A 14,577-nucleotide genomic window follows, 5' to 3' on the forward strand; every position below is an offset into this window, starting at 1 on the left:
CCTTCCATCTTGTGAAGAATTCTCCAAGGGCTTGATTTAGAGCTTGCCTCCTGTTGTTTGAAGTCTCGGGGACAGCAAAGACTTCTCTCTGACGGCACCTGGAACCTCTGGAGAGACTCCTGCTCTGACAAGTGGTGCCCTATCCAGTCCCTGGGCCCTTGAAAGGAAAGCTGGTGGAAACCCAAGGAAATCTACTTCAGACGATTCCAGACCGCCGCCGCTGCTGAATCCGGTAACGCCGCCTGCACCAGACGCCGTGACCTTCGCTGGAACGCGACGCTCTTCGAAGGCCCGACGCCGCAGCAGCCCCGCTGAAGTCCGCGACTCCGAGGAAGTCGCCGCACCACGTCGTGACCGTCGTCGCTCGAAGTGCACAGATTCAACATTTCGCACAGATGCCGCGATCCCAGACTTCGCGCATCAGCTGGTTTTCACTCTTCACCAAAGGTACTGTACTTGGGGGTCTACACGACTCCGTGTCCGGCACCGCTGGTGTCGGCTTGTTGGGAACGACTCCGTCACGACGCCGTGTTAACATCTCATCTAAGCATTTTTGTTTCTAAACGCTATTTTTGAGTTTAATCTTTAAAAATTCATAACTTGACTTGTGTATGTCGGATTTTTGTCGTTTTGGTCTTGTTTTGTTTAGATAAATATGTCCTATTTTTCTAAACTGGTGTTGTGTCATTTTGTAGTGTTTTCATTAAGTTGCTGTGTGTGTTGGTACAAATACTTTACACCTAGCACTCTGGAGGTAAGCCTACTGCTCTGCCAAGCTACCAAGGGGGTAAGCAGGGGTTAGCTGAGGGGGATTCTCTTTTACCATGACTAGAGTGAGGGTCCTTGCTTGAACAGGGGGTAACCTGACTGTCAACCAAAGACCCCATTTCTATCAGGCGGGTAGGTACATCATGTTATGTACCTTGCTTTAATAATGCCTGCGCTGAACAAAGACTCATTTAGGCATAATGGGAGACAAAAGAAAAGATGGGACAAAAAGTGGGATGAGAACAAGCAAGGGAGGCTGAGTGAGCAATGAAAGAAGGAAAGAGAACCTGGAGAGGAGAGAGAAGGGTGTGTGATGGTATTGCATTTCATGCTGGCATAGCACATATGCCACGAGAATCGATTGTATTTGAAGGGGCTTGGAGACATGCACAAACTGTAAACCCTACACCCTTTGCATGATGTAGCAACATACATACCGTAAGGAGTGCTACATATGTGATGTGCCACCTTCAAGGACTTCTTCTCAATAAGTCCACTACTCACAGACCTAAAACTAGATGTCACACATGGAAGTAACAGAGGCAGCTCATGAGGCACCATGCTGCTGCACACCTCTAGATCTCCTCCAGGCCAGTCTGCTCTGGGTGAGCGCCTGTGCTGTTTCCACGCTCACTGTGAGAAGGGAAGAAAGCCCCCTTCCCCTTTCTCCTCTTTCATTAACTCCGGGGGGAGGTACAGATACTGGAATTAACACTTCCAGAAAGTCTCTCACTGAAAGTTAACAGGGGTGGCCCGTAAAGTTCCCCGAATACTGGGTCCTTTTGCACAGGATTTCTCTCCGATTCTGGTTTAATGCTGACAGTTATTTGAGATAAGCAAGTGGCAAATATCTGCAGGGCGGGCGGGGTAATGTTCATCTGGGGTGTTGGGTAGGGGCTGGGGAGGGCAGCTAAGGTGTGGGTTTTTTTCTGAGGACTGACCACAAGTGGTAAATCAGGTTTGGAATTTCCAGCCCTGGTAATTCTGGGTCCAGACAACCCAGAGTTGCTTGGAGCAATATTATACCCTTCCCCCAGAGATACCATTTTCGCCAATTGGCCATGGGAATCAAATGTACTCCCCACTCCCACTGAGCCCTCGAATGTCATACTGCTGGGTTGGTTCCATGGAATTGCAGTATAGCACAGTGACTTTCCAGTTCAGAATCTGCTCAGATTTACCTTATCTCCTGTTAGTGTGGAAATAATGGTGCCCGCAGAAACTTCACCCTGATGAGAATGGCCTGCACCCTTGCAGGCTGCAAAGCGCACACTGGGTTGGTGCAGAGTGCATTCCAGCAGTCACATGCAGCCTCGTGGTGCATCTGGCATGTTGAACTGCATCACAAATTATTTCTGGTAAGTCACAAGCCAGGGAATCGTAGGCTTATACCTACAACCTGCATAGGTTTCCAATTTTCTGACATTGTCCATTCCCAAGTATGGAAATCTAACCTAGTTGTACCAGGCTGTGTATGCTCCACTCCTCGATGCTTAGATAGTGAGTGGGGCGTGCAAAGTTTTTGTCTAACAACATTTCTGCAATTCTTGCACATGCTAAGATTACTACCTGTAGTTTGCAAAGATTCCTGCATGTGGATTGTCATTTTAAAGCCAGGACATGAATGTTCCTTTAATGTTTTTGGAGAAAAACAAAACATTGTAAACACCCTTCCAGTCTGAAAGTCTCAAGGAAAACTGATTTTACATGTAATTTATAAGGCAAAGGTGAATACATTTCCAGCACTGTCTACAGCACTCATGAGGAAATATTGACAGTATGCCAGAGTAAAGCTAGACTAGGTATAAAGTAGGAAAACTCAGAGGGTGTCCTCACTCTGCACGGATAAACAGAACTCAAGAGCTCTATAGACGTTTTACGAAACACGGAAATTATATTCTCCTTGTTGTGGTTGGCAAAGGGGAGCATTCCATAATTTTAGGCCCAAATAATAAAGCACAAGACTTCTCGCCAAATTCTCACCCTACTCTTCCAGATTTTAGGAATGGACAAGAGAATAACAGTAACCTGGGCCAGAGCCTTAAAAGGCTCTGGACAGAGGCAGTGTGCTTTAAATAGAAGTCAATGCTGCACCAGAAGTTAAGGTAAACAAGGGAGAAAAGGCAATGCAAAAGGAGGGACACTGAAGTGCAAAGGGGCCACCTTGGAGCAGAGAGGTTTTAAGGCACGGGCAAAGTGGGCTCTCACCCAGGGCCACAGTTTTTCAGGCGACCCCTGTTAGAGCCAGCTCTGTTCTGAAGAGTCCTCCCCGTATAACCTTTAGCAATTCTTGAATAGATGGTTTTAAATACCATTTTCCTTTCATTTATTTTAATGTGGGTGATGGGCAGATTCCAGGGGCGGCTGGTGTTCAAGGGCTAAGGGGCTGCGCCCCTAGCCTTTTCTGGCCTCTCTAGTGAAGCATATATTTAATTACATGATGAAAGTAAAACATTTTCTGCACAACATTTTCCAAGTGAAAGTTGTGCACTTTGAAAAGCCCCACTGTGCCTGCGTCAGTATGTGGCTGAAAGCTGCACAGTAGGGCTGACAGGGCTTGCCCACGCAAAGCCCTCACATTTTCTCAGAACGCAGTGACGACCCTGGCCTATCTCCTCCTCCACCAGAAGCCCTGATAGTAAACAGCCTGGAGCGTTGTTTGTTCAGTCCGGCTTTCTGAAAACTTCATGTCACTCCGATATTATTATTCACCCTTTCCTATTTACTCAAATGGCGGGGTGTGATCAGAAGGGTCTACATACCAGAGGTCATATTATATTAAAAGAATGTGGCATTGCGCAAAGAAAATCCCCTTTTCCTGTATTGCAAGCAGTCTGTGGCAGAGAAATGGAATAAATACAATAAATAACTCCATCCAGGGCTCTCTGGGAGACATGAGTGTGACCTGAAGACCTCAAGTCATAAATATGCCAACGACAACCCTGCACAAGAGTAAGCTGGAGCTCTATCTTTTTTACAGACAATAAGAAAACAAATCTGTTCTCTCAGCTCTCCTTTCACTACCTCTGTAGGTGATTTCATCTCTCAAAGGCAGTAATGGTTCCAGTAATTTATCATGGCTAGTTATGCTCGTTTTATTTCTTCTGCAGACTAATGACGTGATATGTCATATTAAACATGTAATCCGCAGCTCAAATAAACGTGTACCTTTTATCACTGAAACTTCTTCATCCCAGCCGTCAAACATTCACTGACATAGAGCCCACTCTTTCCCCCATTCCTCACGCAGTAGAAGTGGATGCAAGCATGAGTAACTTGGTGTCTTGTCTTGCGTAATGGTAAGTGTTATAATGCTAATCTTATGTTATCTTTATGGTATTGAGACCCCTTGCCACACTAACGTCCCCCACTGTGACGCCCTCGCTGGCTCCTTTAGAAGTGGAGGTGCTGCATTTGTTCCCTCATGAAATTGATCCAAAAGACGAGCATGGTTCTTGTTCCCTTGCAAAATTTATCCAAATACTGGATTCAAGCACAAAGGGAGAAATATGTGCTTACAGTAAAGGCATTTATCTGCTGTATGGCCTTAAAACTGTCCCTATCATCATGCCCTTAGCATTAATGCCAAAAACATGAATTGATATGCAAACAATGAATATTAAAAAGTGATTTAGTTACTCTTATTTCACATGTTTTAATTAATGTTGCTTTCACCAAGAGAGTTAGCTGTTTCATCATGATCTGTTTCTGTCATGCCTAGTGCACAATTTGATTCGTGCCAGGTGTTTGAGGGGCTTTCATTGACAGTGCTGGTGCTGAGGCTGAAGGTAAAGCAAAGTGCCTGTCAGTGTGTTGGCATCTTCACAAATCACACAGAACAATGGTCACGTTTTTCAGTTACATTTGACATTTAGGGCCAGATGTATCATGAAGGCCTTTTGGGATTTTTAAGAAATCGCTATTTCCGACTCGCAAATGGCATGTATCACATTTGCGAATCGGTAATAGCGATTTCTTAAAAATCGCAAATGCTATTACCGAATCGCAAATTGCGATACCGGCCCGATTCGCACCGATGGGCCTGTTGGCCCATATCTGTGAATTTTTTGCATTTCCAAAATTGCGATTTCTTAACCAGAAATCGCAATTTTGGAAATGCAGAACCCCAGGGTGCTGGGGGCCTTAGGCCCCCTCTGCTGCACCCCAAAATTATTTTTTGGGACATGTAAGGTGCACACATGCCAAAAGGGCATGTGTGCTTTACATGTACATTTTAAAAATGCATTTTTAACTTTTGCACATTGTTACCACCAGGTTCAACCTGGTGGTAAATAGCAATTCCTAAATGCCCAAATCGCATTTACGAATGGCTTCTTACATGTGCTAAGAAATCGCAAATAAGAAATCCTTATTTGTGATTTCTTATTTAGAGAGTCGCAATTTGCGATTCTCTAAACAGGGTCGCAATTTTAAGGAATCGCTATTTTAGCGATTCCTTCAAATTGCGTTCAGAATGTCTTTCCTACATTCTGAACCGGCTTTTTGCATTCGCAAACGGGCATTCGCACCGTTTGCGAATGCAAAAAACCTTGATACATCTGGCCCTTAGTGTAAATGTGTGTGAAGAGGATGCACAGAGGTCATAATATTTAGAAGGCAAAAGCAAAAGGAAATAAAGTGCTTAAATGTGAATGAGTGCAATGTATGTTTGGGGTGGTAAAATGAGGGAGATGCAGGGAGTGCATTCAGGGGAGAGAGAAAAGAGGGTGCTGAAGAGGAGAGAAGAGGTTGAAAATGTGCAGATGGATGAGATGGGAAGAGAAACAGGGGAAACATATCTAACATTAAAGAACAAATAACTGAAAGCCCTACTCCTTCCGCAGGCCTCAACAATATTTAATTCATAGTCTCACAATTTCAGAATTGAAACATTTTCAATGTTAATTATTTATAACTAATAATTGTTGTCACTCATTTATCTTCCACAGCTAACAACCATTGCCAAAGCCAACTGTACTGACAGGCTTTACGTGATGTCAATTGTTGTGTTATATTTCTGGATGCAATAACATCTCATTTTGCATTTTCCCTTTTAGAGAGCCCCCACATTTTTCATCCCACTTAAAGACCTGTCTGCACATATTTCTGTATGACTGGTTGCAGCTAGCAGTTGTGTGTGCTTCCTGATGCTTGGTTAGAACATATTCTTCCAAAGCTGATGCCGCATGGAGTGCAAGACAGTGGGTAAACACACACTTTAAAGGGCCTGAAGTTATTGCAGTGTACAATTCACACATTAAAGTAAAGGGTGAACGTATTAATGCAGTAAGATATGTGTTTAATATTTCAAGACTATACATTCCCACTGCTTTATAAACCTTGCTTCCTCACTAAATTTATTTCCTTTCAAATGGACAACTTGTCAATCTTTTTTCTATTTTTTCTTGGGTGGAGGACCCACCTGGACCCCACGTTTGTCCACTGAGCTTGCTTGCTACATAAAAGTCGTACCCAGACTATTACGCCCCACCACTTTCAAATGTCACCAGCCGCCACTGGAGAATCTATTACAGACATTTTAAAGTGAAATGTAGGTTTGTTTCATGCAACATTCCAAATTTGTTTTATTTTAGATCAAAACAGGTCCTCAAAATATGAGAAATGGTAGAGTGTTAGATTATTTGCAGTAATATTAGTGAGCTGCTGCTGTGTTACAATATTGACCTCCTCGTCAGTGTCTGCTGCCTCCCCCCCCCAGCCCCCCAAGAAACTGACTGCTGCTGCCTGGGAGGAACTGAGAGCCTCCTGACTCTCAGTTCGAGGCCCTCCTCCATTCGCAGGCTTGTCCCTGTGCCTCATTCAATTTTCCTTTTCTTTTCTTCACTCTGTTGCTCTTTCACTCTTGCATTTTCTGCCTTCCTATCCATCATTTGCCTTTTCTTTTCTTCGCTTCTCTGTTACTCTTTCACTCTTGCATTTTCTGCCTTCCTCTTCTATCATTTGCCTTTTCTTTTCTTCTGTTGCTCTTTCACTTTTCCATTTTCTGCCTTTCTCTTCTATCATTTGCCTTTTCTTTTGTCGCTCTTTCACTTTTGCATGTTCTGCCTTTTTCTTCTGTTCCCCCTGCCCCCACGAAGCACCTTTCCCGCCCTCCCACCTCCCAGTTGACTGCTCCCCCACCCCCTTCCCTTTAAAAGGTGGCTGCAGCACGGCTGCGCAGCAGGCACACCAAAGGCAAGCCCGTCTGCGTCTGGACCGCGCCCAGCACCAGGAACACTGGTGGCTTTCGGTTGAGGTCCCTCCAGCGCCTTGAGACCCTCAAGGGTGAGTAGCCACACTTCAGAAGCATTGATTGACTGATTGATATCGAAAAAGTCAATATCCCTAAATAGTAGATGCAAACACATGTATTTGTGTACGTGGTCTGTGCATGGTTAATGACCTGGCCAAAGAGGGCATGAAAGAGCTGAATTTAAATCATAAATTCAAAGCTATTCCAAACAGGGACCCAAAAATCTTTAAGATGTCCCTGACTTGGAGCTGTTTCACAACAGGAGATGAAACCCCCAAATAAAGAGAATTACCATAGTCCAAAAGTGATATACAATGAGTTCTTGCAATTGGGGAAGTGGAAATAATTAGCAACAATGTGATACAACAGTTTGGATTTGAAAGAGAAAGAGATGATGGAGTCAAATAAAACACCCACATTCTCAAATAAAGTCACAAAGGATGCTAGTAGGAGCCAGAATAAAAGGCCATAGAGCGGAACACGACAGATGACGGGCCACCCACCATGAGTACCTCTGTTTTATCTGAACTTGGTTTTAGCCACTTGGGACTCAGCCACAGGGCCCAGCAGCTGCAGTGACACTAGTACCCACAGGTCCAGGGGAACCACAGGACCTTTATCATTGCTGTATTGCACAGCTCAAACAGTGGCCTGGGGCCCGCTTTTGGTTCCTTATACTAAGGCTCATCATGGATTGGCTACGACACGGACACTTACAATTGGGGTTGTGTTCACTTTCATTATCAAAAATGCCTTTAGTGACCTTAAGAAGCGCTCTTAAGGCCATATGTACAAAGAGCAGGAATAGTAATTTCCAAATGGTGATTTTATCAGAATCACCATTTGGAAATCACTACTCCTTATGTATGAAACTTTTTGTTTCATACTTGCGGTTCCTAATGGGTTGCAAATCGACCTGCTTCATGAATTTGACTGAGGTAGGTCACAGTTTGCAACCCATTGAAGTTGCATTATTAGAATTACATAGAACATCACCACAAAGTAACCATGCTGAGTTGAGTTTACATATATTCAATTATTACTAGGGGTGGGCAAAAAATTCCACTCCACCTTCTGAGTTTGTAGAGTTTTGTCCACTCCGCATTCCACTAGGCAATGGAGTTCAAGCAAAACTCCACCAATCGCTCCACAGTGAAGTTTTTTCTTGTGCGTGGCTCACCAACGTTAAGTTAGTGAGTGCAAGGGAGAATTTGTGGCCCCTAACATGATATTCTGGCACCTCCTGGAAAGATTTCCCAATGCCGGCAGTCATGGCATGTAGCAACTGATTGTGTTGAGAAAGCTGCTGCTTGAGTAGAAAATCTACTTGAGCAGCAGAAAGAAGCAGCAACCTTTTGCGCACCACATGGTGCCATTCACGCTCATTTTACAGAGTGGAATAAGCTTCCGGTGCTAAAGATCAGCATGGCGTGGCCAATTCTGCGTGTTAGCAGAACTCTGCAGAATCTCACTGAATTTTTAATTAAATCCACAGAATTCCACCCACCTCTAATTAATACAAAGTAGCATACAGACCTGTATTTATACATTTTTCGAAGCAAATGGTTCAAGGTGATCATATATGTTAAGGTCTAGGGGTGCTTTCATTCGAGATATGGGACCATGGGTGCTAGTGTCAGATGCATTCTTTGGCAGGATGTATTTCTTGCTGGAAAAAACTGGGGACATGAATGAAGAAAAGTGTCTATGCCTAGGTCTTCTTAAGCAACTAGTCCTGCAAACCTACAGCAAACTGCCATGAGGTGATCGTTTGAAGTGGCATAAGTTACAATGTTTAATCTTGTGCTGGTATTTGTGTTATGCAGAACATTTTGCGTATGATGCTGGCTTTTGCAAAGACCGAGTACATACTCCCTAAGGTATGTGGGGACTGGACTGAAGGCAGTTGTGGCATTAGTAGTGATGTGGAGGGAGGCTGAGAACAAATACCTTTATATTTAGTTCATGAGTGTTTTGCCCCCTCCAGTACTCAACTGCACCAAGGTCCTTGAATGCAGAAGCAATTTGGTTATGGTGGACTGCGAATCATAGGTATGTTTATGTGTTGTCGCCATAGGGTTTAAGGAAAAGTAATTGTCAGGAAGCAAGAGTGAAAAATGCAAGCTTTGCAGGACTTCACAAATGATAGGAGAGGGGAAGAAGAAGGCTTTCTAACATAGGCACTGTTTGTGCACTCCTACAGAACATCGTGGAACCCCTCAGTGCAAGAATGCTAGGAGGGTCATTGTCTACAAGTGGGATGCAGGGGTTCACTGTGACAAGTACACCACACAGGTCTGGAAGTAGAAGCAAGATAAGGTTTGTCTGCTTTCATTTTGTGGGTTGGGGGTTCAATATAGAGCGGTATTCGCGTTCGCAACATAACATATGTCAAGGGCGAGGCGAGGACTGAGTGAAAGCACACTAGCTATGAGGTTCTTACATTAAATATATAGCCATTGATCAGCAGTTCTATATTTCAACTGAATCCTATGTATAGTGGCCAGTTCACGTAATAGAGAAGAGAAAGGGTAACATTCGCTAACAAAATTATCTACTTACTCCTCCCACTGCTGCAGGTGCTTTTGGTACAGCAGCGTATCCAGGGCAACAGCATTCACATCAAAAGCTCCCGGGGAAGGCCACTGATTAGTGAGATGAGCAGTCAGCTCCTGTCTTGATTTCATGTCATTGTTCTTAAGCACAGTCCTGTGAAAACAGAGAGTGAATCACTAGGCTTCCCCTTACAGTGATAGCCATATATCCTGCATATCCTGGACAAGAGCGAATTGTCTCGAAACTGCTGCAATTACTTGAGTGATATCATAAAAGGTTTATACTTACATTATGCTGTTTCTGAAGACTCAATCTATGATATTTTAATTAAGTCGAAGCTCTTCAGTGCAAGTAGGGCTGGATGGTTGCATAGTGAAAGGTACTATTTCGGTGATTGTGTGTTGTATTTGGCTAAATAGAACTCTTTGCTATTTACCGTCTAAGGAAGATATGTGGCGGAATGCAGGCAATAATCTTATGCATTATTTTAATACAGATGTGGTCTCTACAATAGTGCAAGTTGTCTGTGTTGTATTTGTATCTCCAACTACTTGTTATATCCTAAAACTATTCTATTTATTGTCTGCAGTGTTTTTTCTGCCTTTTCCTGTATCCCATGAGCCTTTACCTTGATTCAATTCCAAGAAACCTGAGACATGCCTTGACTTTGTTTTCTACTCTCGCAGGAATTTTATGGCAAGCTAATTGTATGGATTATGGGAACCTGCATTCGACCTTTGTTAAACGTTATTTAAACAGAGCCAGTTGACTGATGAGCTTTCAGCTTCAACAGAGAACTACTCCTTCAGGTTTCCGAAATCCACGCCATTCTAAGCAAATGCGAAGTGATGGTAGGAATTGCTTTAAGAAAGGCAATCGCTTCTGTTGCCTTTCGAGATTGAAACATATCAATTTCTGGAACATCCCAACACCATTTTGAAACAGGCAATGTCGCCTGAACACCTCTCCATCACAAGATGGGGAATACACACCAAACATCTTCCTTAGCCATGCCTGTCTTGGTATCAGTCAGTAACTACAAGTCACAAGGAGGAATTAGCTACAGGACAATTAGGGTGACTTTTGTTCAGAACAAAATGAGACATTAACATTTATTCCAAAAGTATGTCTTCTGACAGATTATACAAGTTCTACATAGCCCTCTTTATATAGATATTTGGGTAAGAAACTCACCCATTGTGCTCATAAAAATGTAGTTACCCTGGCACCTCTTTGGCTAATAAATCGCCATTGTCATTCATTTTAATATTTTTTTTAATGTTCAGTACAAATGCACGCACTTGAACTTTACATAAAATGTATAATTATTCACTATATCTCTAAAAAGGGTGTACCTCCTCAATGTCATGAGCCTGTCATTTGGCATCCACTAACCTATAACTACCGGTTTTACTTGAATCTCGAACAACTCATTTCCGGGCACATTTCCAGTGTTATTAAATTACATTTCTTGCATGTACAACCAACAGCCATTTTAAAATACCAATTGTCCCCATGTTGGCATTTTTTTCAGTTAAATGAGCTTGGTTTTTTGCAGTACTCAAACCATTTTTTGCAGTGTTTAATTTCTTTATGTATCATTGTTCTGAAGTTCTCATATCCAGTGCCCCACATTCTTGTCTTGCCTTTGCTTTGTGAATGAATACTGTAAACGTTTCCCACGTGCAGTTAAGCCTTGATGAAGTGAAATTTTTATCTATTCTGTCCCAAAACCCAAGTTAAATGAGGTTTCTCAAATTTGATATATTTTTAATTTAATACTAACTCACTGGATGAACTTTAAAAAGACTAAAATGTATGCTCTTTCTTTTTTAAACTATGCCAGCAATCACCAACAAACATCAAAACTGTCTATAGAAACTGTATTGCCCCTTGTGACTATTTATTCTTGTTCTGTGACCACTTGATTTGCATAGAGGCGGAAGTACTCCATTATGTAGTTTAAGTGATGCCTTTGAGTATAGGACAAGGATTCAATGTGCCTTGTCAATCCACACTTTTGGGCACTTCTAATTTGAAGAGGCCATGAAGTCTGCATCTATCTGTCCTCCTTTTACTCCGACTGTCACTTAACTGTCCATCAATGTATGCTTGCTAGCGGGCTGCCTGAATTTTTGTTCATTGTCTGTGGGTGTTTGTTTTCTGGTATGTAGGCCTGGGCACCTGTATGTTGTTGGTGTGCGTGCATGTACGATACAAAAGCCAGGTTTATTTACTTTGTTTACTCGTTATTGGTGTAATTGATCTGAACTATAACACTGTTTAGATGTTGATTAATCTATCCATGTTTCCACTTAATATGACTCCCTTCATTGTAGCCTCCTGGTAAACTTAAACCAAAAGGTGCCTACCTTTAACAATTTAACCTGGGAGATTGGCACTTCCCAAAATTTATCATTGTAAAACCCATCTGCCATGGCTTTTCATAGTAAAATTTAAACGGCTTTTTACAGATGAGCATTTGCATATTGAGTGTTTTCTATCCAGTGTTTTTCAAAGATCCTTTTTCTCAATTTCATTTTCTAATCTAAAAGTGTCAGCAGACAAATTGTACTCTACATTTTTGATCGTTTCCCTAGTATTAAACACGGACTGTGCTAGGCTTTGTGGGAAAGGAGATTCATGTTTATTTTGTTTTCCATCAAAAGGCGATTTATGAAAAGTAACATACCAGAATAACAGCAAACAAAATCATAGCAGAAATTATCTGTCAACGTATCTTTTGTAATTAAATGCTACAATTAGCATGAAAGTAACCCCAAAGTTGATAGCAGTCAGTGGTTTTGACTTTTTTCTCAAACATTTACAGGCGCAGCAATGGAGGATATTGCATAACATTGTTGACTGCAAGCAGTACTTTTTTCCAAAAGTTTTGAAGATCGAAAGACAAGTACGAAATAGAGATACATTACCTGCTGTGACCCCCTCATCTTCGACACACATAAGAAGGACTCAAAAGTATCTGTACGTTTTTGTGGCATGAGATACAACTGGAATATCATTAACAGTTTTCCTACGTTGGAATCATTTATACCCACAAGGTACATTGCATCACAATGCTTTCAATTCTTTTTATTTTATCCAATTACCTATGAGCTCAAACAATGCCCCTTGACCCAGCAAATTACGAAAACCAGTTGGCTTTATACCAGTTTTGATCCATGTTCTTATTTTGGGAACAGAACTCTATGCCATAGTGGTAAATATTTCAAATAAACTTCCCTTTTGCACTGCAAAAAGATCTGCTCCGAAGGAGATATTGAAACAAGCATTGAAGAAAGTGAAGAAGTTACAGAAAATAGCTTTTTGTCTGATGGGATTGACTCTTGTCACTAATACTCAGAAAATGGCATTTCGCATAAATAAGAGTGTTTCCAATACTTCTGGCACTTCTGCTGTAGTTGTTGTGTTGTCAAGTCTTTGTATCTCTTTCGCTTATTATATATATTAAATAAATTCTGTAAATATGCACACCAAGTCAGATAACTTCATTCCTATTTGCAAGTTGCACTTTGGACAACAATATATTATTTCACTCTGTTCACTAGGGAACATTTTCTCTCTGGTTCGTCTAAAGTGAAGACAGGGGCCCCATCGGACCCATGTCTGGTTAACAACTGAAAAAAGTTGTACAACTCATTTCAGCAATTATTGAACAACTCATTGAAAAGGGGATTGTTTCTTATGCAGATTAGGAGCTCTGTGATCCGTCCGTCCGATCAGAAAGAAATGGAACGCTGACCCATTTCCCTTTTCACTGTTGCAGTAAACATTTTGGGGGCTTTGTGAACAGCCTTGATAGAAATTGGATTTCTGGTTGGCAGAGGTATGCACTCTGTCCAAGCAGGGACCACACTCCTAGTCAGGGTAAGTCAGACACGCACAAAAAATTAACCTGTGCTCACTCTCTGGTAGCTTGGCACTGAGCACTCAGGCTTAATGTAAGATGCAATGTGTAAAGTATTTGTGCAACACTTCTAACAGTAAAAACAGCACACAAAAAGACACCACAACAGGGTAGAAAAAGAGAGCTTAATTTTATGAACAAAACCAAAATGACAGAAACCCAATAAGTAAAAGATATGAGTTTTTAAACATTAAACTGCAATATATTGCTTAAAAGCTTAAAGCACCAACCGGAGATATCTGGTCGTGCTAGCCCAGAATAAATTCCAAAGTTCAGGCTGACTGCGATGGAGTGCAAATCCGATACAGTCCAGGTAAGTCCTGGTGAAGTCTTACCTTCTCAAAAGTTGAGTCAAGAGTCCCATTTGTGGGGAAGACGTTTGCCAGGTGCAAGGGGAGCGTTGATGGCAGTGGTCCGCAAGTGCAAAGAGTTGGCCAGGGGTTGCAGATGGGTGAGCTGGCGCCTCGCAGTCACGATACTTGCTATGTGAAGAGAAACTTGTGGTGGCTCATGATGATTCTTCGGGCAAATGGGGCGGTCACGGTGCGAGTGGGCCTGTTTGTGGTCATCAACAGCCCAAAAGCTTGATTTCAGGTGCCAAAAACAATTTCCAGGATCCAGGCCTGAAGAGGTGCCTCTGGGGGGCGGCAGAAGCTGGTAACAAATGGGTTCAGGAGCTGTAGCAGGTGATTTGGAAGTCTTTTGTGTCTCTTAGACTTCAGAAAACAAGAGACATGCCAGCAAGCCCTTGGAGTCACTTTGGCTTTGGGATGTAGAGACAGGTACAGTCCTTCTCACGCTCAGGCAACATGACGTCAGCTCAGCAAAGCAGGAGTCCAGCAGAGTAGCAGCTCAGCAGAGGGGCAGTCCTTGTAGCAGCACAGCAGACCTTCTTCCCGGCAGAGTATCCACAGGTTCAGAGGTGTACTGAGTTCATGGTGTCAGAGGTCTAGTACGTATACACAGCTGGGCCTTTGAAATGACTTCAAAGAGAGGTCTTTGAAGTGCACAGAGGTCCTACCTTCCTGCCCTGGCTTCAGACTCACTAAAGGAGGGTATGCAGACCTTTGTG

At 42.6% G+C, this 14,577-nt stretch overlaps 1 protein-coding gene across 1 annotated transcript in view; it reads right to left on the minus strand.

The window, feature by feature from the left end:
• Nucleotides 1-14,577, minus strand: part of RUNDC3B (RUN domain containing 3B) — a 781,529-nt gene that overhangs the window by 131,702 nt on the left and 635,250 nt on the right. Inside the window, exon 9 of the mRNA XM_069211571.1 lies at nt 9,584-9,730. Coding sequence (XP_069067672.1) covers nt 9,584-9,730 — 147 coding nt within the window. The remainder of the gene's footprint in view (nt 1-9,583; nt 9,731-14,577) is intronic.

The sequence above is a fragment of the Pleurodeles waltl genome, chromosome 10 (assembly GCF_031143425.1).
Source record: "Pleurodeles waltl isolate 20211129_DDA chromosome 10, aPleWal1.hap1.20221129, whole genome shotgun sequence".
NCBI classification, from domain to species: domain Eukaryota; kingdom Metazoa; phylum Chordata; class Amphibia; order Caudata; family Salamandridae; genus Pleurodeles; species Pleurodeles waltl.